Consider the following 27,142-nt stretch of genomic DNA (forward strand, 5'->3'; position numbering starts at 1 on the left):
CATATTGATATCGCCCTCCTACAGGAAACACACCTTGCTCCTAGCTCTGGCCATCACATTGTGCGTAAATTGGCGGAGGCAATACATAGTTCATCATATTTCTCATATTCTAGAGGGGTCCTTATTCTGATTAAGAAAGGGACACAATTCAGTGTAGACACCACCATCACTGATGACATGGGGAGGTATGTCATTATTACGTGGAGACTCAGAGGGCAAAGATTAGCATTAATTAAAACATATGGCCCCAATATCGATGACACAAATTTTTCCACATAATTTGGAGTAAAATCAAGACACAACCTTGCTATGGGAGGCGATTTTAACCTTGCTCTGGATGAGCATCTTGACAGGTCAGGCACGACAACAGAGCCACACCGAAGTGCAGTGGATAGGCTAAAAGATATTATGACTGAGATGCACCTGAACGACATTTGGCGAACCAGAAATCCGGGGAGCATGGAGGCCACACATTCATCAGCGCCACATAACAGTTGGTCTTGTATAGACTACTGGGTGGGCACTGACGAAACAGTGTTGTGGAAGCGGAACACAAGTCACTTACCTAGGACATTATCCAATCATAACCCAGTATTACTTTCTGTGACCATACCACATTATGTGCCGCCCCCATATAGCTGGAGATTTAATGTGAAGGCGTAGCTAGATTCAGTATATATGGACACTGTTAGTAAGGCTATCACAGAGTACTTTGTGTTACATGAACCCACCACTGAAGATCCCAGCTTACTCTGAGAAGCTTTTAAAACTACAATCAGAGGAGTCTGCATAAGCACAAACGCGGGCATTCTGAAGGACATTGGTGGGCAACTTAGTCTGAGAGAAGCCAAACTGAACGCACTAGAACGGGAATATGAGAACACACAAGATGCTAAGATATCAGGTGAGATTAGGGTTGTACTGTCGGAATATCAATCCTTTGGGGAAGATGAACTCAAATACATAGCAAAACGACAGACTGCTAGATCCTATGGTGAAGGGGGTAGACCCGGTAGAGAATTAGCATCCAAAGTTTGCTGCTACCTTGCTTCAGGGCCACTTCTTTCTGATGTTCCGAACTCCTCAGAGTTTTGCACCCTGGAGAACTCAAAATTTTTAGTCTTCTTGAATACTCTCAATTCAGTTTTCATTCTGGATTTAGAGCTGGAGAAAGGAAGCAACAGGCCGTGGCAGAGTTAAAAAAAAAAAACGTTCAGCCTGTTTCGACACGAAGACCTTCTTCTCACAGCCAAACAAAGCCCTCTCTAGGGGCGTAACAGGGGCTGCAAAGACTTAAATGACAGTTTTCAGTCAAGAAAGGGAATTGAATTAGTTTCCGGAGTTGAAGATTCAGAAAAATCAAGATATGTGCTGAAATGAAATGTAGGTTTCTTCTCTGTTGTAGCTCCTGTTTTTTTTGTTCACATCTACAAACCTTAATTTCTTCAGACTTTCTGCCTTTGCGCATATTTGTTGTATTTCATTAGGCAACTGCGAGACTGCAGTCCACTTTGACAATGGCTCTAGGTTGAACGTTGTCCTTTATGTGTTGTGCATGACATTAACAATTTTAACCAATTACGCAAATAAAACTTTTTGATTTGATTTGACATTAAATCTGCAGTCTGACAACTATCAATCAATATTCCATCCAATTTATATAATTTAATGTGTCTGCACAATGGATATGCTACAGTTAATATTGCTTTATGTGCTTCCAAATGGGATCTCCAGAACCCAATGACAGAAATGTTCTTTATATGATTGGGCATATTGTAATGAAAGTCCTCGAAATCGATTTGGGTAGCCATTCCTTTCCATGTGTCATAGACAACTATATAATTTTCCACCTGTTAGCCCAACAATCCGGCATGCCCACTGGAGGTTGCCAATTTTACCCATTTTTGTCAACACCAATGGTGGGCTTGGATGTCATGGGCCAACAAAATAGAATCCTTTTGTGTGAGTCACAACTGCACTCCCTCCTCAAGCTACAAGAGACAGACAGCGGTGGCAGCGTGATTTTTAGACATAGGTATCGGCATTTTTATGTGTGTCCTTTTTTTGGGAACTTCATCTTCCTTGTGCAAATGGTATGGTTCAGTATACCACACCTGGGTTCCTTCACATTTTTCATGTCTGGGACATGCATGAAGGGTGCCTGTGACTTGTGGGCATGTTTGCACATATATTCATCAGTATGGGTGAATGTTTTAGTCCTTCGTGGGCCTTTGGTTCTGACGGATGTGTATGGTGTAATATCTTATAGGTCTTCTTCTCTGTGTCGCTCGCCTTCTTATGGGTGCTTGGTTTCTCGGAGTCTCCTTCCAGAATTTTGACGTCCGATCCCTCGTGCGTCGACTCTTCTGGTATTCCCTGGTCCTCGTAGTCATTGGACAGGCCCAGGTCCATAACAGAAGTCTTCTTCGATGTTTGAGACATGGTGGCGTAGTGGACCTCTCTCTGCTTTCGGCGAGTCCCGAGTGTTTTTGGCAGGAACGTCGCACAGGCCTCACAGTCCTTGTCCTTATGGTCCTTCAGTAGGCAAAGTTTGCACATATCATGTGGATCGCGTTGTGCGAACTTGTAGTGGCACTCAGGCAGAACTTGAAAGGAGTATTTTCCATGACCCCTACCTCGACCAGTGTCGACCTTAGAGGTCTTCCGTGTCGTTCCCGTCATGGCGGCGGCTCGCAGACACGGAATCGAGCCTCCATTCACCAGACTTTGGGTCTCCCCAAAGTCTGCACGGCCTGCAAACTGTGCCACAGCACACTCCACAGCACCCGCCTCCCCCCGCGACGACAAATTGGCAAGAGTAAAACACTGAGGTGACCAGAGCGACCCCATCATGGCCGAAAATTATGACTTCTTCCCCCCTGCTGAACTTTGACTTACTCTACCCGTCCAGGACTTCGCCTACCCTTATGCGAACATCTGCAATTCTTTCTTTCCTCCCCGCTCTACTCCTCTCCACTTACCTGCTACTGACCTCTGCCCTCACCTTGTCCTGGCCCTAGTCCCCACCCTGCTTACCCGTGAATTTTCCCTTGGCATGTGAGATCTAGCTATTTTGCCTGCTGCCCGATGGAGCTAACTGGTTTAGCTATAGGGGAGAAAGGTCGGGGATTCCATCCTTGGACGTCACCTACCCAGTCGGGTTCAGCCAGACTTCCTTTAATCTCTCCTGTCATCTCTTCCCGCATCCTCCCTCTATGTCTCTCCTCTTCCTTCTCCATGCTCGTTTTAGGTTTCCCTTGAGACCTAGCTATTTGGCCAAAGCCCAGTGGAGCTACCTGATAGCTATAGAGGAGATGGGTTTTGGGACTCCCCCTCGACCTTCACCTACCCAGCCGGACTTTGGGCAGACCTTCCTTCGTCTTTCTGCTGTATCTCCCCTTACCCCCTTCCCCTCTATACTCCACTTATCTCGTTCTCTATGATATTGTAATTGTTTTTCTAGCAACTGTTGTATATTGAAACGGATGTAATCTTGTAATTCTGTTGAACCTCATGTAAAGCGCTCCGATACCTCCGGGTCTAGCCAGCGCTATATAAAACTCTTTAAATAAATAAATAAATCGTCAATGTTTGGTGTAGTTCGCTGGAACTTTTATCAGCTTTTTCTTCTTTTTTATCGGGAATATCCTAAAACAAACTTCAGAGCTTCCCCCATCCTGCTTCCAGAACCAACTGCGGAAAAAAGAATCTGAAGATGGCTTCCACGCACAACGACCTCCAGAGCGCCGTCTGACGTCACACATTTGTGTCAAATGTCACCATTTGGTACCTAGCATCAAATGGTGGTCGGCAGCGCCCAAACACAAGAAAACACACAAAACAAAAATGGATTATACTGGACCCAACCACTAGATGGTGGAATAATGCACAGCATGTGAATCCAGAAAAGGATGCACGCTGCAAAACCAAATGAGGTTGCCAATATTCAGAGAGATACCCCATTCTGTAACAGATAGTGTCAGCGATTCGGCAAACAGCTTCACTGCCAATGCAAATAAAGTGGGTGACAGTACCCAACCCTGTAGTGTCCACCTTTCAATTATGTATTGGTGGGAACTAGACCTGCCTATCTTCACTCTAGCTGTGTCTATATCCAAGGTAAGTATAGCAGAGTGCAGATATTTTTCGGAATAGCCTTTCAATATTTGAAATGAATATTCAATGAAGTGCTGCGCCCAGGTATGAAGCCTTTTTAATTCAAATGAACCAATTTGAGCAAAAGTGATATCAAAGCAGGTAGCAAGGACCCCAGTCGACAATTATAGTCTGTTTTATGCATAGAGATAGGGCGATACGATGCCTTGTCTAATGGGTCCAGTCTTGGTTTAGACAAAAGTGATCACTAAAGCCTCACGAGTAGTTCCTGGGAGGTAGCCCACTTCACAGGAGCACTACTGTATAGCTGTCAGTTTAGGTGTTAGTAACCAACTGTAGGCGTGATGAAATTCACCTGGTAAACCGTCCTTGCCAGGTATTTTATTTCTAGCCACACTTAATCGCACCCCTTTTCTCTTGGTCAGTAATGTGAGAGTGCAATTCTACACCGTTATCCAATCCAATACAGGAGCATCAATGTATCCAAAAAATGAAGTGATATCGCCTTGTTCAGGTTGGTGTGCACTTTTATATAATTGTGACAAGTATGTTGTAAATGCCAGAGTAATGGTCAAAGGCAACTATTGGGTCTGCCCCCAGTATCACTTATAGCAGTGTCAGGTGGATGTCTAGACTTGTGTCTCAAGAATTTTAGCCAGTAATCTCCCTGTTTCATCAGCATGTGCATGCAACGTATTCCCCGTAGTCTGTATGGTGCAGTCTTTCCAAGAGCATATTATGTTTTTAAAAAATCTGTAATAATGTGGATGACAAGGAGGGGGTTCACTCTCCCTTCACGTTCCGTCTTCTTAGCGCACCACCCAATGTTAATATTTTTTTAGTGTTGTCTTACAACAGCCTTTGATCATTTTTATAGATATTTCCCGTATAACTACCTTCAGGTTCTCTCATTCTATTAATCTGGTAGGCACAGTACCTGCGTTGATCTCTATATATTCAATTAATGCTTCCTGCAATGTGGCTTTGTAGACAGTGTCTTCTAATTTTATTGGCTGCAACTACCAGTTGTGAATAGGAGTCAAACCTCTGCCCAATTGCAGCTCTACAAGAGGATTATGGTCCACTAAAGTTCTGCTTAAGTATATTGAATTGTCAACTGAACCATAAATATATTGCATGCAAAATATACAATCTAGTCTGGAGTATAGAATGCGAATGGGAAAGTAAGAGTATTCCTTTTCATCTGGAGGTGAGATTCACCAGACATCCAACCGTGACAAGTGTTGACAGCATTTTTGTAAACCTTTGGCAGTTTTTATCATGGGGCAATGCGGCAGAGGAGGAAACAAGTGCCCCAATTGTATATCCCCCCCATCAAATTCACCATAGAGTATCCACATTTAGTTAGTCTCAGATAATAATTAGACTGTTCCTAGTTTTGAGCTCACAAGACCCTCCAATTGGAACAGGTGCTACGATGCTTGTTTCCAGTCCAGGGAGGACCTGGCCTGGCAGTTCGGGCTGTTCCCAATGAATGCAGGGTCAAGACCGATTTGCATATGGCTGGGTCCAAACTAGAATGGCATGGTGAGCAAACCAACAATGGATTTAGGGCCAGATCTCTGCACTGGGGGGGGGGGGATGTATGACATTGTTCTGTATTCTGTCCATCATCTGTTGTTTTTGCATTTGTCACCCCGAGTGGGACGGGTATGCTCAGACGTGAGTCCTGTGCTCTCCATGCCACTGGAAACAAGCTATCCAGGCTGATGAGGGCTGAAAGCCCGAAACCGGTCCTTGGATGCTTGTTTCCAGTCCAGGGAGGACATGGCTTGGCAGTTCGGGCTCGACTATTCCCATCGGGCACTGGGTCAAGACTGATTTGCATATGGCTGGCCTCAAACTGAAATGGCATGGTGAGCAAAACACCGATTGATTTAGCCCAGATCTCTGTACTGGGGTGAATGTATGACTTTTTTTGCATTCCTTCCATCACCTGTTTTTGCATGTGTCACCCAGAGTGGGACGGGGATGCTCAGACGTGAGTACCATGCTCTCCATGCCACTGGAAACAAGCTATCCAGGCTGATGAGGACTGAAAGCCCAAAACCGGTCCTTGGATGCTTGTTTCCAGTCCAGGGAGGACCTGGCTTGGCAGTTCGGGCTGGACTGTTCCCAGGGGGCACAAAGTCAAGACTGTTTTGCATATGGCTGGGCTCAAACTGGAATGGCATGGTGAGCAAAAAAACGATGGATTTAGGCCCAGATCTCTGTACTGGGGTGAATGTATGACATTGTTCTGCATTCTGTCCATCACCTGTTGTTTTTGCATTTGTCACCTTGAGTGGGACGGGTATGCTCAGGCGTGAGTCCTGTGCTCTCCATGCCACTGGAAACAAGCTATCCAGGCTGATGAGGGCTGATGAGAGCTGAAAGCCCGAAACCGGTCCTTGGATGCTTGTTTCCAGTCCAGGGAGGACCTGGCTTGGCAGTTCGGGCTGGACTGTTCCCATGGGGCACAGGGTCAAGACTGATTTGCATATGGCTGGGTTCGAACTGGAATTCATGGGGAGCAAAAAAACTATGGATTTAGGCCCAGATCTCTGTACTGGGGTGAATGTATGACAGTGTTCTGCATTCTGTCCATCACCTGTTCTTTTTGCATTTCCCATGTGTAAGGAGCATTCACCAACTGGCTCAGAAAAATGTCTGTGTTAAAAGGTCCTGAATACTAAGAATGATCAGTCCCTAGCAAGGAAGCATTTCCAAAGCTTGACTGCTCGTTAGCACTATTGTATATGGGTGGCACCTGTGCTTCTTCTGGAATATTTCAGAGGTGAAGTATGAGAGGGTCAACACACTTAAAACCAGAGTAACAGGAAAGGACTTGGAGCTCAAAACATTTCCTTAAACTCCTGAGCATGTTGATTTGGCTAACAAAGTCCACTGTGAACCAGTGTAAGAGCAACTTGAACGTCATAGGAAGGTTGAAGGTGTAGGTTAGACATAGTAAAAAGCAGGCTGAGCCAATCACAACAAGTGGTCTATGCTTTTCCTCAAGACATAGAGTAAGGCTTACTGCAGGCCCATCTCCTGATCGCACTAAGAAGCTAGAGGCACCACCTGGACACAGAAAACAATTTATCCAATGGCTACCTGGAACCTCCATGTGATAAAATAATGTTTAGGCTGGCAGCCGCCCCCAAGTTAGCATTTCTGAACTTCTGCAATGAACAAGAGCTTCTGCAACTGGGACTTGTCCTTCACAGTCCAGTCTGATCAAGGTAGAACAGCAGAGGCAGAACCTGGTACATGTAATAGGATGCTTACCTGGTAGAGGAGGCTGTAACTAATTAGATGTATAGATAAGTAGGAAAAGCTGTGTACAACTATCAATCAATCAATCAATCAAAGCATTTATATAGCGTACTACTCACCCGGAGGGTCTCAAGGCGCTAGGGGAGGGGGGTCCACTACTGCTTGAACAGCCAGGTCTTGAACTGCTTCCTGAAGGCAAGGTGGTCCTGGGTCAGGCGGAGGTGGGTCGGGAGGGAGTTGCAAGTCTTGGTGGCCAGGTAGGAGAAGGACTGTCTGATATAGGAAGGTGCCCATTAACCCCAAAGGACCACCCACTATTTTGCACTGAAAGGGGTAGTTGCTGCATATTCTGGGATTTCCTGTGAGGCTGCCACACTTGAAAATGGGGGCCTTTAAGGTAGGGCACACACAGCCATCAGCCCACATGGAATGCAGAGAGCCTTTGGCTGAAGCTGAAAAACATCCTTTAATTTGATTTTGTGAAGGGTAAGATGCTGAATAGCTGGAGATTCAGATTTTTATCACAAAAAACTTGGAGTAAAACTCAAGCTTTGTTTTTGCTCACCAACAATAGCAACTGCTGCACTTCCATTGTACAGTCTAGAAACAGGGAGGAGATCAGAAGCCAAGAAAGAGAAGACGGAAGCACTGAAAGAGACAACCTTTAACCGATCAAACTAAAGGTATGGGCTTTGGCCTTCCAAGTCAACAAATGTGTAAACAATTTGTGTTCAACAATATCCAGCTTGCGTCTTGCGGCTTGGATCCGTTGGGAGCCTTCAATTAAGGGTATTTGTGGTCTCCACAGTTTGAAGATCGGATCTCATTATATGCTGACGACATATGACTTTATTTGACTTCTCCCAGGAAATCCCTTATCGTTGTCTGTTATTTTTTGGCCTCTTATGGTAGAAATTCAGGATTGATAATAAATTGGGCAAAATCGTATCTTTACGTATTATGTGGTGACGCCCCATCCTGCCTCGGAATTGTCCTATTCAGATCGCTAAGGAAGGGTTCAAATATCTCGGAATTTATATTTCAATGGATCCCACAATTCGATATGACAAAAACCTTCTCCCTCCACTGGCTTGGCTAAAAAGCGACGTAGCTGGCTGGAAGAAACTTCCGGTCACGCTGCTAGGACGGGCGGCCCTTTTTAAAATGATGTCCCTACCCTGCTTTCTTTATGCCCTCCAGAACACTTTAGATGTGGTACCAGCTCCTATTTTCGAGAAGTGGAAGGAATGCAGCGTAGCCTACTTTGGGAAGGCAGACCGCGTATAGCATTAGCTAAGTTGACGCTCCCATGGTATGACGGAGGAATTGCCCTCCCTGATATCAAGAGATACTATTGGGCATCGCAGTTGGGAGCTATAAATCATGGTACCAACGGGTCAAATTCGGATCCGGGTTATGCAATGGATAGATGGATGCTCCGTGGTGGTAATTATAGCAGAGCGTTGTATACCAGGTCAATAGAGAATAGTCTAACGGGACCGACCAGAGTGGCGGTACGTATATGGCACGATGTTACTAGTTCACTGGGATGGAAAAATCGTCTGACTTTGGCTACCCCACTATTTGGATCGGATAGGTTGGGCAGGTTATGGAATAAGAAGGGTTTTAACAAATGGGACTTGATAGGGATTACTACTGTGGGAGATATTTGGGCAAAAGGAAGGGTTAAGTCGTTTGCTGAACTACAAACTTAATATGAGCTGAGTGAGACGGAGTACTTTCGCTATGCGCAAGTGAGGCATGCATTGAGGTCGGTATTCCCAGAGGGGGAAGAGATACCGGAGGCGTCCCCATTAGAAGACCGAATACTAGATGGGCATATACCTGATAGCACCATTTCTCGCATTCATAAAAAACTGATAAATCAAAGAGCGGATCTTTTAGCAGATTTAAGGGACAAGTGGACGCACGATGGTATTGAACTTGAAGACGAAGATTGGCAATCTGCAGTTTCTTGCCCTAAAGAAGTTGCGATTGCGGCGAGATTGAGGCTCGTCCAGTTGAAAATACTGCACAGGGTTTATGTCACGGGCCCACGTCTGATTAGAATAGGTTTAAAGTAGGAAGGTCGGTGTAAGCGTGGATGTGGTCAGTTAGGGATGTTCCTTCATATCCTGTGGGAATGTTATATGGTAGACTACTGGAACATAGTCCATGATGTTATGCAGGAAGTAACAGGTGTGGCTCTCTTGCCGGAAGCTAGGAGATGTCTATTGAATATTTGGGAGCCTACAGACCTGAATACTGCACAAAGTCGATGGGTTACTCTAGGGGCCATGATAGCTAAGCAAAATGTAGCACAGCAGTGGGGATCTGCAAGGCCGCCTATGATAGAGGGGTGGAAAGAAAGTATGGATTGGTGTATGTTCTGTGAAAAAACTGTTTATCTGGCAACGGGTCGCCCTCGGAAGCGGAACAGTGTCTGGGGTCCTTGGAATCAGTACAGAGGAAATATTTGTGTACCACCTGCAACTGTTGTCTTTGATGCTCCACTTTCCCCATGACCCTTACATGTGAATCTGCTTGACATTTGTGCTCCATACCCCCCTCGCCAATATTTATTGTATCACATGTTGAATTTGTGAACGACCCTCTTTTGTACTATGCACCAGTGTATTTATTGATGCCTTGCTTTAATAAAAAGAAATATAAAAAAAAACAATATCCAGCTTGCAACATTTGACTGCCCAGAGTCTGACTTGGAAAATAAGGTGCTTTGTGGTTGGTTTTTATACCAACCACATTATAGGAATGACAGGCACATACCAAGGACTAGAAACCTGTGCAAATGTACAGCTTAAGATAGGCATAGAGAAACAAGAGAAAGCTGGTAACAAGGAGGGCAATTAACAGGCAACAAAGACAGTCCGGAACAGTGAAGCAAAAAGAGAAATAAGACTGGTGATAAGTTGAAAGGTGGAGCAAACAAAAGTAAGGGGCCAAAAGGAAGCTGAATCAGAAGTAAGATGGGGAAAGGAAGCAGGGAAAGAACAGGTAAAGGGGAAACAAACTCAGAGCCAAGCAGCAACTAAATAAAAAATAACGGTTTGGGAGGTGACTCCCCAAACACACACAAAGAAATTTTAGAGAATGAGAAAAATGCAGACAGTACAAGTAGAAAGAAAGAAAGAACAACATAATGTTAAGCGACAATACAGACATCAAACACAAATTTTAAACTTGAAAATGATGATACAAAGCATACATTTTATATCCTGACAAGGATAATGTACTTCTTGAAACACAAGTGAGAATTAGACTAGCCTATTTTTCACTCTAGTAGACTAGGGATTTTATAAGAGCTTTGAGGACCTCAGCTGTTATGTCCTCAGGGTGCTGCCAGAGATATAATAAACGCTATTTAAGCTGTGAAACGTTGTAATAAGCTGGCCTTACCTTAAAACTCTTTTAAGGCTGGCTTAACCTTAAAACTCTTTTAAGGCTGGCTTAAAGGAGGTCGAACCTCAGGATGCAGCAGCAAAAGACCTTGGAATGAACTGTGTGATTGGTTTGTCAACTGATCGCAAGTGTGGCAGGATGGTATAGGCATTTAAGCTTGACCTGGTACCATAAATTAGCTTTGAAATTCATAACCTAGCCAGCTGTATTTACATGCACCAGAGCAGTTTTGAGCGATTGTAGTTTTTACCTTATTAAAGGCTGCCTGTAAATCGGACTTGTTGTCTACAGTAAGAGCAGGCAGGATAGGAGAACAGGATATAGATCTCATTGCTGCTACCCAGCAGGACACCCCTGCACTAGCTCACTCCCCTGCCAAATGTACACTTTTTTGCTAATCTTTAAAAAAAAAATAGAGAAATGTCATTATTATCCAAAGTGATAGATGATGAGAATGCAAGACTTTCGCTCCGGTGAACAGTTGGAGCGACCATAAATGATTGCCCCAAAGACGAGTCACAACACAGATATCCTTCGCCAGAATTAGTCTGCACTTGATTACTATGGAAAAAAAGACGTTTGCCTGAGTTTTCAGGCCATCTTAATTTCCCCAGTATCCACTGAAGGGCATTGCAGTGATATTCACTTTAGGATGCATGCTCCAATTAATAGGCTTGAGGCGCATGAGCTAATGTCACACCAAACCACAGCATTAATGGCTTTATCCTGGATCGGAGTAACAACCTATTTAAGGCACAGAAGTATCTTAGATCAGCTTCTCTAGAGACTAATAGAATTAACACAAAGGCACCACTCACTCAGGTACCTTAAGGCTACCAAGACACGTTAATGCAGTTTCAAGCAACTTTAGTCTTTGGGCCTCAAGGTGCCCCCAGTGTTACCAGTTGTCGGTGACACCCAGTTAGGTGCATGCTGGACCCTTTCTAATATCCCTTAGACAATGTTCAAAAAGGATGTCTCAATGCTGGAGGACCTGTGAAATTAGTCACTTACATAAGATAGCAAGAAATGTTTCCACCTCCTAGTTATGCACTGCTAAGTATTATGCAATGTGTCAAAGCTAAACTTGGAAGGCTTCCTCTACACAGCAGGCAGCCAGGCCATCGGTGCTCAGCAACTGCAGTAGATCTGGGTCAGCAATTCATCAGTGTCCTTGGACAGATTGCCTGGAATCAGTCAACAACACAGAAGAATGAAGATGGAGTTGGGTGCTTGTTGCATGGTATGCCGAAATAAGGAAGTCAAGAACTGAAAAGCTGTGAAATGATGCCTATTCTTCGCAAAGTGGAAGCAAAGGACGGCTATAACAGTTTGGTAGTGCGTAAGTGGGCTGTGATGGTGTGTGCCTATTCCTGGCTACCAAGTCTTTAATTTCTTTCTGTAGATGTTGAAGCAATGTCTTGTGTTGCAGATTGAAAGATGCATGTGTGTGTGTGTATGTGTTAGTGTTTGTAGAGAGTGATCCTACACACAGAACATGCCGCCAGCAAGCTGTGAGGTAAAGGCAAGGGTAGACTGTTGGCTCAGACGTAGAGCCTCTTGAAATGTTGAGTCTTTCAGTCTTTGTCTGAACTGTAGGTCAGTCAATGCTCATCTTATGTTGATAGGGATGGAGTTACAGATCCACGGAACATGAATTGTTATTCCTTTCTTGCAGTTTGGTCTCCAATCTGACAATGTCCTGTCTCCTGGCCTAGTACTGTCCGCCAGTTTGTTTGTTAAGTAAGCTTGAATTTTGTTTTTGAGGGCTTTATAGATCATGTGGCTAGTCTTGAAAATTAACCTGTGTGGAAGGGGGAAGACAGTGTAGGTCTTTTAACATGAAGGTGATGCACTAGAATTTTTTTGAGTCATTGATGAACACGGCCACTGCGCTTAAGATATCTTCCAGGAGTGCTAGAGTGGTCTCAGGACGAATGCTCAGCAGGGTGTTGACTAGTTGACACTGGCCAGATGGGAGAGGACCAAGGCTTGTACGGATGTCCTGAAGTCGTATTCCAAGAGTGATTGCTTCACTTTTGACAAAAGGAAAGTTGAAACCAAGCTGTCTAGGTCGTTTTGGACATATTTTGCTTGATTGAGAGGCCTGTGTCAAGGGTGAATCCCAGAGATTTTGCTTGGTCAGTTGATACGTTTGAATTGGATAGTCAGACCTGAATCTGGGTCTGTCTAGTGATGTTTGCTAACAGAAAGAATTCAGTCTCTGTGGGGTTTAGCTTCAGGAAGTAGGTAGACATCCTACATTGGAAGAATTCAAGACTGAAACTGAACATCTATAAGTTGTTGGATGAGGGATTTTTTGAGTGAGTATCAAGAAAACCCCATGCATGTTTTTAGGGTGTTTATCAGAGCTGAATGGTTGACTACGTCGAAGGCTGTGGAGAAGTCAAACAGGGCCAGGAGACCTGAGTTGTTGCTGTAGCTGAGGAGGATGATATTGTCAATTAATTGGAGTGCAACTGTCTTAGTGTTGCAGCATGAACTGAAACCTGACTGGTTGTTTTATAGAAGATTATTCTTGCTAAAGAAAGCCTGCAGCTAGGTGGTGATTGATTTCTCGATTACTTTCTCTATGAATGTATAGTGGGTAATAGGGTGCAAGTTGGTGAAGTCAGCTGGTTACAGGGATGGCTTTGTTCTTATACATTTCTTCTCTTGTTTTCAAATGACAGGTTTATTTTAATTGAGCTCTTGAGTGACCGGGCTGCTGAGGGTTCATGGTTGACCATATTTTCACTGCAGCATAGTATCAACAAGAGTTCTCACAATGATGTTGTAAATGTCGCAAACGGATTTCTGTAGTGACCTGGAAGTGTTCTGGCTGGTTTAGTTATGCTTGTATTTTTTCCAAATGGATGTCTTTGATGGCATGAAAGACGGACAGGACATACATTAACAGAATATTTACTATCAAACTAGTTCGTATTACCAAACTTAAAACCTAAAGCAGTCAAACAGTCTGTTTAAGAGTGAATGGTCTCATTAGTGGTTTGGAGATACATGTGTGTGTCAATTGAAGTAAGTGACCCACTTGGGGCCACCCAGGTCACTTCGGACCACCTCTCAGCCTTTCATGCCAAATGAAGAGTTAGAGAACCAGTGGAGAATATACACCAATTATCATTTATTATATACGCTCAGAGCGGGGCTCCGTCTACACAGTCTCGTGAGAGTACTACAGAGGGAATGGAGTAACAGTAAGCATAAGGATACATATATGCATTGCATGGTCAACTAATAATATGCCCACAGTGCAGATGTGGGTGAACGGCATAAAGACAAAAAAAGGTTTCTACTCCTGTATCTTGAACAGCTCAGAACACTTTCAAGGCCGTTCCACCCTGGGTTGTGTATCAATCTGCCAGACAGGTGGGAGAGGTTCTTTATCAAGGGAAAGCTGTGCACTGGTACGAACAGTTACTCGTTACAAAAACGAAACTTAGCAAGGGGCATTTCTCGGAATCAAACAGGATTAATTTCGAACAGTACATGAAATGGCGCATGGAAAAGAAAATGGTGTAGCTAATGCTAACTTATACTTGGCTTTAAAGTGCATCATCAAGCATAATCTAACATCAATGCAAAATAATTTACATACTTTCAATCACCCAAGTATCTTAAAAGGTGCATAACTTAAGTTTTTCACAAAGAACTCTTATTGCAAGCTAGAAGAGAACTCAAACTCACCAGGAGCTTTTGTCGTTCCATCATGTTTACAGTTTCGATCCACAATCCAGTCCCAAAGAGACAGTTCACATAATTTCATCTGTATGTGAAGCATCAAATGATACTGCATCTGAACAAAAAAGAAACACCAATTGTGAGAAGGCAGAGTACATGGATTGGTGGCTTATGATGAAGTTTAAAATTACTGTTTAAAACAACAGAAATGTACTGCAGCAGAATTCTATTACAAAAGCCTATAGAAGCCTTCAACACCGTCTGCCACCACACACTGCGCACATGCCTCTACGATGCAGGGATCCGAGACAAGGCCCTGGACTGGACCACCTCCTTCCTCACCAACAGAACCCAGAGAGCCCGCCTCCCCCGTTATTTTATTTATTTATAGAGCTTATAAAGCGCGCTATCGCCTGGCAGGCATCCTGGCGCTGAAACAACTCAAGGAGTAGGGGTGTGAACACTGTGGCAGCAACTAAAATAGAGAAAATAGGCAGGTCTTAATGGCTTTTCTAAAAGGGAATAGTTTCTGAATTTGTCTAATTTCGCGGGGCAGACTATTCCAAAGCTTGGCCGCAGCCACTTTAAACAGTCTGCCTCCCATTTTGACTCTTCTATATTTAGGTATCCTCACCAGTCTTGCCAGAGAGGAACGAAGATCTCTAGAAGGAATGTACCATTCAAATTTTTTACGCAAGGAAAGGGGACCAATCTCATGAAGAGCTTTAAATACCAGCCATAGAGACTTAAATTGTACTCTCTGTCTCAAGGGAAGCCAATGAAGTGTAGCTAGGGCTGCAGATGCTGAGGCTCTTCTAAGAAGACCAAGTGCTAGTTTAGCAACTGCAGACTGGATTCTCTGCAGTCTATCCAATACAAATTCCGGGGAATTTAGCAAAAGGGCATTGCAGTAATCGAGCCTGCTAAGTATTGTACAACGTGCCACTTGAGCCCGAGCATGAAGAGGGAGTAAAGGAAAAATCTTTCGAAGAGACCTGATAATTGCAAAACAAGAAGCCGTTGTTTTAGTTACCTGGGCATCCAGCGAAAGTCTATTGTCAAATATAAAGCCCAGGTTCCGAGCTGCTTGCACTGGCTGGATTGCCATTGTTGTTTCAGGAGGCCAGAATTTATCGGGAAAGGGGGGAGGAACCTTCGATGCTGCACAGTAGATCACCTCTGTTTTCCCAGCATTGAATTGTAAGGAGTTTTTACGTAGCCAGGAGGCTGTATCCCGAAAATACCTCCCCAGAGGTCGCGTTTTCGCCATCGAAAGATAGAATCAACTGAGTGTCATCAGCATAGTTTACCATACTGATGTTAGGTGCTTTAATAACATCAATTAAAGGTCTTAAATATACATTAAACAAAATAGGGCTGATCGCGGAGCCCTGAGGCACACCATGCTGTATGTCAGAGAAGGAGGACTGAAATGGTGGTAAAAACACCGCCTGCTGTCTGTCTTGCAGAACAGAGCGGAACCACTGCCAAGCGCAGCCACTCACTCCGACCCCACTCAGTCTGTCCAGCAGGAGCTTATGGTCTACCGTATCGAAGGCGGCAGACAGGTCCAGCAGGACCAATGCCACTGCCTGACCCCTGTCTGTCCATGACCGTTACCAGTGCTGACTCAGTCCAGTGCGCTGGTCGAAAACCAAATTGTGCCTCCTCCAATACATTGTCTCGTTCCAGAGCTTTACCATCTGCGGCGTCCCCCAGGGATCCTCTTTCAGCCCGACTCTGTTTAACGTCTACATGGCCCCCCTGGCTCGCATTGCCAGACTACACAACCTCAACATAATCTCCTACGCCGACGACACCCAACTGATCCTCTCCCTCACCAAAGACCCCCTCACCGCCAAATCCAACCTACACCAGGGCTTGAAGGCCGTCGCCGAGTGGATGGAGGCAAGCCGACTCAAACTGAACACGGACAAGACGGAGGTCCTCATCCCTCAACGTGGGACGACTCCTGGTGGCCAGCATCACTGGGAACCCCCCCAGCACCAACCAACCACGCACGCAACCTAGGGGTCATCCTCGACTCCAAGCTCAGCATGACCAACCAAGTCAACGCAGTCTCCTCCTCCTGCTTCCACACCCTCTGCATGCTCCGCAAGATCTACAGATGGATCCCGATGGACACTCGGAAAACCGTCACCCACGCCCTCGTCAGCAGCCGACTCGACTACGGAAACGCCCTCTATGCCGGAGCCCCGACCAAACACATCAACAGACTCCAATGAATCCAGAACGCCTCCCCACGCCTGATCCTCAATGTCCCACGCCGGGACCACATCACCCCGCACCTGAGAGAACTGCACTGGCTCCCCGTCGACAAAAGAATCACATTCAAACTCATAATCCTTGCACACAAGGCACTCCACAACACCGGCCCAGCCTACCTCAACGACAGACTATCCTTCTAAATAATAAATAATCCACATTTGTAAAGCGCACAATCACCCGTAAGGGTCTCTAGCCGCTGGGAGCCGTCTGGAAGATAAACAAGCTATTGCCCAGAGTCACATGGTGCTGGGCTAATCTGCTGCCGGTGCCGGGGATCGAACTGTGATCCCCAGATTCCGGAGTCAGTCGCCCTAGCCGCGGCGCCACACCTCTTCCACATACGTACCCAACAGGAAACTCCGCTCCGCCGACCTGTCCCTGGCCGCCGTCCCGCCCATCCACAAAACCACCGCCGGGGGCAGATCCTTCTCCCACCGCGCCGCCAAGTCCTGGAATGCCCTCCTCCTCCCCCTACGACAGACCGCAGACCTCCCGGCATTCAGAAGACCTGGCTCTTCGACCACCAGCTGCAGCTCCCCCGCCCCCCCCCAGCGCCTTGAGACCCTAGTGGGTAAGCAGTGCGCTTTACAAATTCCCTGATTGATTGATTGATTGATAGAAGCACATACATTTTGAGCAAATTTTCAGCTGACATCTAACAACTACTTAGCACCCACTACATCGCCTCACTACTACAAAAATCCTAACCCACCCTTACTCCTTAAAATACCCCAACACCCTTAAACACTAACCCATCTTAACCCTATAAATATACCCTGTACCCCAAAACTCAAACCTAGCCCTGAACCCTAAAATTACCCCTGTACCCCAAAACCCAAACCTACTCCTGAACCCTAAAAATACCCCTGTACCCCAAACCTAGCCCTGAACCCTAAAAATACCCCTGTACTCCAAAAGACAAACCTACCCCGAACCCTAAAAATACCCCTATACCCCAAAAACAAAACCTACCCCTGAACCCTAAAAATACCCCTGTACCCCAAACCTACCCCTGAACCCTAAAAATACCCCTGTACCCCAAAACCCAAACCTAGCCCTGATCCCTAAAAATACCCCTGAACCCCTAAAACATATACTCCAACACCCCCAAACTAAAACCATATACTTACCTTACACTTAAATATAAAAAACATATGCTTTTACCATTCATGCTTTTACAACAAATTTCGTTGTAAAAGCATGCGTGGTAAAAACATATATAATATATAATGGCATGCGTTGTAATATGTTGCGGAGTAACGGTACCTGCATTATAATGGTATGAGGAGTAAAGGTATGCGGAGTAAAAAATGCGGAGTGAAGGTGTTTTACCATCACGGCCTGCCACATGGAATCACAGTTTGTGTAATTTAGATATGAGCACAAAACATTAAAAGCCATTCTTATAGTTTTAGGGCCTGGAATAGTCTATACTGCCTTACTTGAGGGAGTCTGATGGTTAGTAGTTGTAAGACTCTGCCTTTTTGGCTAAAGTTCCCAAAATGTTTTGCTTTCCCCCTAGACCTTTTTCCTGACAGAGCTGCCAATTTTGATGCTTTGGGTAATTTGCCACTGCTGATCAGTGTCAAAAGTACGAGTGTTACCTGTGTATAGTGTAATGGTAATTGGTTGGCCATGATTGGTATATTTGCCTTACTAGTAAAGTTCCTAGTGATGTGCACTGTGTGTGCCAGGGCTAGTAATGCAAAGACACACAGAGAAGGGAACTCAGGCCTGCAGTGTAGGGCCTGTGTGCAGTTTGCTAAGTTAGCATGTTGTCTTGACAAGTGCAACCACTTGTCAGGCCTTACTTTCCCTTTTGCATACACAGTGGGCACCCGTGTGGTAGGTCCCAGGTAACCTCTGGGCAGTGTGCAGTGTAAGTAAAAGGCAGGACATATACTGAGGTGTGTGCTATGTCCTGACAGTGAAAAACACTCCATTTCGTTTTTCACTGGTGAAAGGCCATCCTGCCCATAGGACAGAATGGGGGAGGCTGGGTATTGTGTTTTGGTAGCTTAGTTTCCTCTAAGTTTAAAATGGAGAGGTGAAGTTTAGTATGTATGAACTCACAGTGTCATAACACATCTTTTTGTAAAAGTGGTTTTATCACTGTGTGTTCAGAACCACTCTTTTAGAAAGTGGCTGAGTTTTGTGCTTTAAGCATTTCTGTGGGTCTGTGCTGAATGTGGATTCACTGTATGGATCTGAGAGGTGAGAGGAGCTAGGGGAGGTCTTCACCTAAGGGAGGGGTTGAGATGGCACCAGGCTGACCTGCATCTGGAGAGTAGGCTAGGAGAAGCCCCGGGAGGTGAAGAGGCCTGAGTTGTTGCTATAAAACAATTGGCCCGTCCCTGCTGAGTGATTAAGGATCCAGACACCCAGTATCAATGGGAGAAGGGTGACACTGGGAGTGAGACACACAGAACTGATTTAGGCAGCGGTCAGGGACCCCTGAGCACCACGAACTTCAAAGACATTTAGGGGTATAACTAAGAGAGCTGCGACCCCTGAACGCTGGAATGGAACAAAAATGGACTGAGACTGAAAAGGCTTGGACCCATTTAGTGGTCAAGAGGAACCTCTGCTAAGGAGGGAACAACTGAAGTGACTGCTGGGGAAGAACCAACCCTTGCTTCGTGAACTGGGGCTGATCTGCAGTGTGCTGTTTTCACCAAGGAAGAGGCTGTTGGGACTGTGCTTGGTGCGCTGGGTCCCCCTGCTCGACGAAGACTGTGCTTTGTGCTGTGTCTTGTTACCCCCAGGGTCCGAGGTGAGCTGGCTCCCTGTTTGGAAACACAGGAACATAAAAGTTTCCAAAGAAGTTTTAAGCGACGCAGTGGGCTGGTGTTGTGGCAGCTTGAGACCCTCGGAAGGTGTGCTCTGTGATCTTGGACACACAGAGGAGAAGTGAGACTCGGACGCACTGGGTGCATGTCGTGGTGAACAGGAGGCACAGGTGAAGAGCGTCTGATCAACGTGAGCACCGAAGCTGAAGTGAGACTCAGACATGCAACATGCGTGTCGTGGTGCACCGCAGGTGCTGGTGAAGAGCACCTGGTCGGCGTGTGCATCGGAGGTGGAGTGATTCCTGGACGCGCAGGGTGCGTGTCGAGGTGCACAGGAGGCATTGGTGAGGAGCGCCTGATCAACGGGTGCACCTGAGACGTTGGTGAAGAGCGCCCGGTCATCGAGTGCGCCAGAGAAGTGAGGCTCAGACACTGTGAGCGTGTCGTGGTACGGTTAAAGGCGTTGGTGAAGAGCGCCTGGATATCGGGGCACCAGAGTTGAAGTAAGTCTCAGTGAAGCAGTGTGTGTGCTTAGGTGCAACCTGTGACTGTAGATCATCGTGTGTACCGGAAGAAAGTGAGTCTCTGCAGCGCGGGGTGCGTGTTTTGGTGCCAAATGAGACTGCAGGAAGGAGTGCCTGGTGAGCGTGCACTCGGAGTCAATGTGGAGTCTCATCAGCGTTGTGTGTGTGGCTTCGTGCCAGAGGAGACCCAGAGGATGCTGTGGTGAACGTGCACCCATAGTAAAGTAATCTCAGGAACGTGGGGTATAGGTGAATATCCGCTTCGGCTTGCAGGTGCGGCCTATCCCTGAGGCAGACATCGCAACTGGGGGTGTGGGTGAGACCAGGGTCTGCGGACCTTCTGCGGCATCCAATGTGGTGGAGCCGACCCATCCATCCCCCGTCAATGAACCAGCTCTATTGACCACCCGCCTACAGATGGAGGTATTGACTGCTGTGTAGCAGCCGTCGTTGTTACCTCATCTGTTCCCTACGCCAGCCAACCTGCTGCACGCTTCACACAGAAGCCTGCTCCAGCGTTGAGCTACCCTGCTGGCCTTCAGTTGGAGCTGCGGACAAACGTGGGCTGAGGGGGGGGGGGCAGAGGTATGAGATTTGGGTCTTCTAGGAACAGACCTACTGCAGCCCACTAGATCGCGGGCTCGCCCCTCCTATCCTCCTTATCTGGGTAGTCATGGACTATTGAGTGCAGTAGGCAGCATATTCAGGGTTTTGCGAAGGACCCTCAGGACTCCAAAGCAGGCGCCTGCCACCCGCCTGGTTTGGTACTCAAAGCAGAGCCTTGTGTCCAGCCACACCCCCAGATTCTTTGCCTGAACGCAGGGGACAGGGGTGGTCCCCAAACTCTGGGGCCACCAGGCCGATGACCACACCAACGGGGCTCTCCCCATCACAAGCACCTCGGTCTTATTGCCATTCAACTTCAGGCAGTTGTTAGCCATCCATGCGGCCAGTTCTTGCAGGCATGCCACGAAATTGGAGGCTGCCGTGTCCTGTGCCTGTGTAAGGGAGACCACCAGCTGCTTGTCATCGGCATAGAACACGACCCTGATCCCAAACCCATCAGCAATCTCAGCTAGAGGAGCCACATAGAGATTGAACAGGGTCGGGCTCAGGGTCGATCCCTGCGGTACCCCCTGACTTAATTTGATGACTTTCGAATAATGGGAGCTCTGCCTCACCTGAAAGCTGCACCCAGACAAAAAAGATTTCATCCAGCCCAGGACACTGCCAGACATACATCCTTTCCTCAAACACTGCACCAGAGTGTGGTGGGCAACAGTGTCAAAGGCGGCACTTAAATCCAACAGGATCAAGGCCGCCGTCTGACCCGCATCCACATATTGCCTGATGGTTTCAGTGGCGAAGAGCAAGGCAGATTCCGTCAAGTAGTAGGCTCGGAAACCGGACTGAGTGGGATGCAAGAGATTGAATTTCCCAATATGCGCCGTCAGCTGCATATTTACCACTTTCTCCGCAACCTTGACAAAGTACGGTAAAAGAGAGATGGGGCGAAGATTACCAAGTTGATCTGGGCCAATATGAGGTTTCTTGAGCAGCGGTAGAACAGCAGCTTCCTTCCAGCATCCTGGTACTGTGCAAGTCCTGAATGAGGTCTCCACCAGATGTCTGATATATAGCAGGGAAACCTTTTTAGATTTTGTTCAACCCCCATTGGCTAGGAAACTGTATATTGCATTGTATTGTAATTGCATTTATATAACGCTTACTACCCCTGACGAGGCGTCAAAGCGTTTTTTCGGCGAGTAGCACACTACTCCGGGACCCATAGAGGATTAGATTAGTGTTGAATTAGTATAGTGAAACATGCAAGTACATTTTAAGTGGTGGATAGGTTAGTCAGTTATTTAGAATGATCGCAGAAGGATAGAGGAGGACAAAGGTTTGTATTTATATAGCGCTTGTTGATGCACGCTATTCAGGAAGCCTGTAAAGGATTCGTGGTGAATTAATATGGTGAAATATGAAGTCATTTCAGTGGTGGATATTAGTCAGTTACTTGAAGTGAGAAGGACAGCAGAGGGATAAAAGGGGAAGAAAGATTTGCATTCATAGCACTTGTTACCCCTGATGGGTGTTGAATCGCTTTTCTGGCAAGTAGCATGCCACTCCGGAACCCATAAAGGATTAGTGTTGAAAATGAGTTTAGTATAAATATGAAGTAATTTGAGTAGTGGATATGTTATTCAGGTATTTGGGTAGTATATTAGTATAGTTGAATATGGAATTTGAGAAGTGAACATGTTTGTCTGTTAATTTTGATTGAAAAGGATAGTGGAGGGATAAAAGTGTGAAGTATTTAAAAAACATTTTTTATAAGGTCTTAGCAGTAGGAGGAGGCTTTTGGATGAGTAAAAGGGAGTTTTGGAGGGGAGGAGTCAGAGGAAAGAGTTTAGAAAGTTTTGTCTTAGGGGATCAGTATAGTAACAAGAGGTGTCAGATGATGCAAGGGGGGTATAGTAGGAGAGAGTCTAGAAAGGGTTTGCTTTTAATTGTGACCTGGTGTTAGTTAATTTTGGCTTCTGCACACTTTCACTGTATCCCAGTGTAAAGTGTGTGCGCACTCTGAGTGCGTGTGGTGAGATTGGCCTGCCCTCTCATAGGAATGCATGGGTCCATGTTAGTTCCTGATGTGTGGGGAGTGCAGGGTCGAGTTTGGTATGTGCGGACTCGTGAGATTGAATGCTGCGCGATAATGTGTGCTGCGTTAATGTGTCTAGTGTGGAAGTGCCACTTCCAGAAGTTGGCATGTCTGTGTAATAACTTTGCCACGGGCCGCTCCTGCATAACTGGTCCAGTGAGGCATTTTGCTTTAGAGCCCACAAGAGTTTCAGGGGCCATTGTCTTCCGAGTCCCGAGAGGGGGGGGGGGGGGGGGGGGGGGGCGGGGACTCCAACCACGGGGGCATTTCTTCCGAGCCGAGAGACTCCAGGGGGCATTTGGCTATTTCGAGTCCCCCGAGCGGGAGGCATTGTTTATTTAGAGCCTGCCGGGCTCCAACAATCACGGGGGCATTTCTAGTGGTAGAGCGGCCCCAGCTGGCAGTGGGCCGCTCCCACAGTGGTGGCAGCATTTTCCTGGCACTACAGAGCCCCGTGGCTCCAACCTGGGGGCATTTGTTTATTTAGAGCCCACGAGGCTCCTGAGGGAACAGTTTTTTTGGTCATAGAGCCTGCAAGGCTCCCACGTTGTTTTGGGCCCTATTGTTTATGTGAGAACCCCAGAGGACGTTGGTGCCAGGCTCAGTTCCCCAGCTGCCCAGCACTTAGTGGGCAGCTGCTACGTTTAGGCCCTGAGAACTTTTGCGCATTCTTCTTTGGCTGCCTGCGCAGCCAGCCCAGACATTCTGGGCATTGGGCCTGAGAGGCCAGGTTGGCCTGGGGTCAGTTCTGTGATATTTTGGCGCAAATGTGATAACCTGCCTAATGTGATTTCTGCATACTATACAAATGCCCTATTGCCTATACCTCTGAATGTATGTGATGTTTAGGAGGTTGTTTTTCCATTTATAGGTTATTCTAGTGAGTTCATGGGTCCCTGCGTGATATTTGCCTAAGGTGTTTAGGATTGCGTAGGTGGTACTTACCTTTTACCAGTGGTTACTGTTTGTGTGCTACATTTGCTATTTGGTGCTACAGTTATTATATGTACAAAGTGCTATTTCTACTAAGTGCTAGTTCTACCAAGTGCTTATTCCTGACAGTGATCCAGGTGGCCCTGTCCTGTGTATATAATCCCCTGCAAATTCTGCCCTTGCCAGTGGCACAGTGTAAATTGTGTGTTTATTATCTAATGTATTTAGTATAATACAATGGCAATTTTTATATATAACCTTGTGTGGAGTTTCCTTTGTGGTGGGCCTTGGGTGTTGTTGCTGGGTGCGCACGCAAACGCTTTACACATCGCCTTCGGGATACGCCTGACTGCTCGTGCTAAACTACCAAGGGGGTGAGCAGGGGTTATCTTGGCGGGTGACTTCCTTGCCCTGACTTAGAATGCTGGTTGCTGCCTGGCTTCAGCGCAAGCCTTAGCCAACCAGAAATCCCCATTTCTAACAACAAATCAAAAGAAGCTGTCACACAAACACTAAACTACACATGCCAAGATGTACCTTATAAACCTTAAAACAAAGTCAAACTCGAATATATATCAGAAAAGCATGCTGAATTGGTCCTTAACCAGTTCCTGAGGTTCATGATTATGTTTAGTGATTAGTAAAATGATCAAACACAAACGTGTAAAAGGTCTTACAGCTGGCATGAAAAGGTTCTCTGAAGTATGCATTGCTCATCTTAAATTAAGAAATATGATGAAAGACCGAGCCCTAATCCATTTTTTTCACAACATTTAGTAACTCATACTCCTCAGAGTATTCACTTGGTACAAGCTAAATATATCATCCTTTACAACCTGCCCAGAGAAAGATTATGATTTTCAGAACTCACATTTGAATTAGTTGTTTAATTTCAACATCCATCACTCAAGAGTAATGTACTGAACAGAGCCCTGTCAGCAGATAATCCATTTAACAACTTTATTTGAAGAATACATTAGTATTCAAAGGTTGTTTTTGTAATCAGCAAAACACACTTTGTGGCCCTTACGAAAGCATTAACAGCAAAACCCCTGTAGGATAGAATTGAACAGAGAAGCTTACCTCACACTGTCTGTGTAAACACATTTCCTTTTGAGGGCACTCGTCATCAGAGCTGGAGCTAGTTGAAGATAAAGAGTCACCATCTGGATTGAAAGTGTTCTCTTGTCTCCAACTGAGTAACTCTTGCGATTGTCCCGGGAAACAAACAGCTCTGTTCAGGTTAGCATTTTGTAAACAATCCTCCTTTCCTTCCAGAGGCAAAGTAGAGTTATTCACTTTCACATATAGCTCAGGATCAACATGAAGACAGTCATTTTTCTCAGTCGATTTTATCAAATTATTATTATGAAGATTCTCTATTACTTTTTCACCCGATGATTTTTCTCCTTCAGAATGAGAATCAGCGAAGATTATGGATGAACTACTACCGTCTAAATTTTGAATCCCATTTTTATCTCTGTAAAAAACAACAACAACAAATATCAGACGTGATGACAATAATGCACATAGGCAAATTGTAGGATCTGGTGTAGAAGCAACTTCTGCTGTAACATCAGCCTTATGTATTAAAAACATGAATCGACAACTGAAAAAGAAAAAAAAAATACACACACACACGCCGCTCGTCGCCCCCCCCCCCCCCAGCCCCCCCTCTCCAAAAAAGAACTTGGACTCGAACCTAATCACCTGCTGTTCTCTTTTCATGCCATTCATATCTGGTTACCAACCATCACAGCAAGCAGAATGGGGCAGTGGGCCAGCTACCACCAACTATTGACTGTCTTGCACATCAAGTAAGAAATGGTTACTTATTTGTAGTCCCGTTTCTGTATCATAGGCATCTTCATTGAATTCATAAACTTTGGAATAATTCCCTGCTAAGTGCAGGGACCCTGGACACTTGCATCGAATGTATCAGATTGTGAGAAGGTGTGGAGTTCAGCATGACGAAATGTGGCACATCACCTACAAGCCTATCCAGGCACAGTTTTCAAAACATTTACACCAAGACGCCTTTCACATTACTACAGTGCAGCACCTAAAAACACAGCCAGCTGTTCAACCTGTATGAACAGATAGGTTTGCATTATAAGAGTTAAAATATCACTCTGCCCCTTTATGAGTCCAGGGTCTTCCATAACGCATGATCCCTGTATTGGAAGTTGCCTCATAGAATCCGTTCTTTTTGATGCATGTGAGGAGAAGAATCCAAAATAAACTCTTCAAATGTCTATGTTCCATGACCAAGATCAAAGCTGGACAGGAGGACATGTTGTTTATGATTGAAGATGCCTATAATGCAGAACTAAGACTACAAGCAAGAATCCATTTAGTTTGCGTCATAAAAACTTTATTGATAGTCATGAACTTTATACTAAATGGAGAACAGAATCTGAAAAGCTTATTCTGCCCTAGTGAACTCCTGTATCAGAATCAAGATGGCGGAGTCTTGTAAAAAGGGCAGGCAGATAGCCAAGTGGCATCTTTACCCCCTTCGAGGCTATTAACGAGCTGGGCTCGTCATCGCGCTTACCTGTCCTGCGCGGATGACAAGGCCAGCTCGTCACGTAACGCGGTAATTTCGAATTTGCCGCGCACAGCGGGAAAAGCCGCCGCAGCGATGCGGTTAAAGATGTCTGAATGGTACATTGCTCAGCCGTTTTTTATCTGGAGGAATAAGCTCCTGGTTTGCCGGTCAGTGTTTTGTTGACCAACTGATAAGACGAGAAAAAAGAAGAAACAATCCATGTGATGAACTGTTTAGAGGAGACAAGGCCTCTGGGTAACCGAGGACAAACTGGTTAGAGTATGCAAAACCTTTTCTAAGGGCTCCACTGCTGAAAGGGCCTGAATCTCATTAACCATACGAGCTGAAGTGACAGTCAGTAAAAAGGCTGCCTTCAATGAAGCCTTGGGACAGGGCTCAACAGAAGGGCCAATAAGGCTTGATAGATGAGATTGTGAACTTTCCATTGACACCACAAACAAAATATTTCCCATCTGAAGGAACGTGAAGTTCTTGTGGATGGTATTTCTTATCATCTATAAATGGTCACATAAATAAGGTCCACTTAGATCAAAACACAAAGAAAATTCTGACTATATGGTACTGCTGCAACTGCAGCTGGAGGGGTAGCCTTGTTGGCGGCGGGTATATATACAGCTGATACAGTGTATGTGGGGAATCAATGTAGATGTTTTGTATTGCAATGCCAAATATGACTGTACTATGCCTTGCACCGATGCATTTTTGTTCTCAATAAAAACAGTTAAGAAAAACACACAAAGAAAAGATTTCTCGAAAGATCCATCTTGTCAAATATCATTCTACATAAAACCTACAGTGTACATCAATATCATAACTTTGTGCTTCAATGTCAGACCTCCGGATCAATGACAATGTT

The 27,142-nt window shown here is 45.6% G+C and overlaps 1 protein-coding gene across 2 annotated transcripts in view; it reads right to left on the bottom strand.

Moving 5' to 3' along the window:
• The window catches only part of EIF2AK1 (eukaryotic translation initiation factor 2 alpha kinase 1), a 387,622-nt gene that overhangs the window by 146,689 nt on the left and 213,791 nt on the right, over positions 1-27,142 (bottom strand). For both annotated transcript variants that reach the window (XM_086940742.1, XM_086940743.1), the window contains 2 exons: positions 24,798-25,194; positions 14,524-14,632 (listed from right to left, as the gene is read on the bottom strand). In XM_086940742.1, coding sequence (XP_086796868.1) covers positions 14,524-14,632; positions 24,798-25,194 — 506 coding nt within the window. The remainder of the gene's footprint in view (positions 1-14,523; positions 14,633-24,797; positions 25,195-27,142) is intronic.

This window comes from Lissotriton vulgaris, chromosome 10 (genome assembly GCF_964263255.1).
Source record: "Lissotriton vulgaris chromosome 10, aLisVul1.2, whole genome shotgun sequence".
NCBI classification, from domain to species: domain Eukaryota; kingdom Metazoa; phylum Chordata; class Amphibia; order Caudata; family Salamandridae; genus Lissotriton; species Lissotriton vulgaris.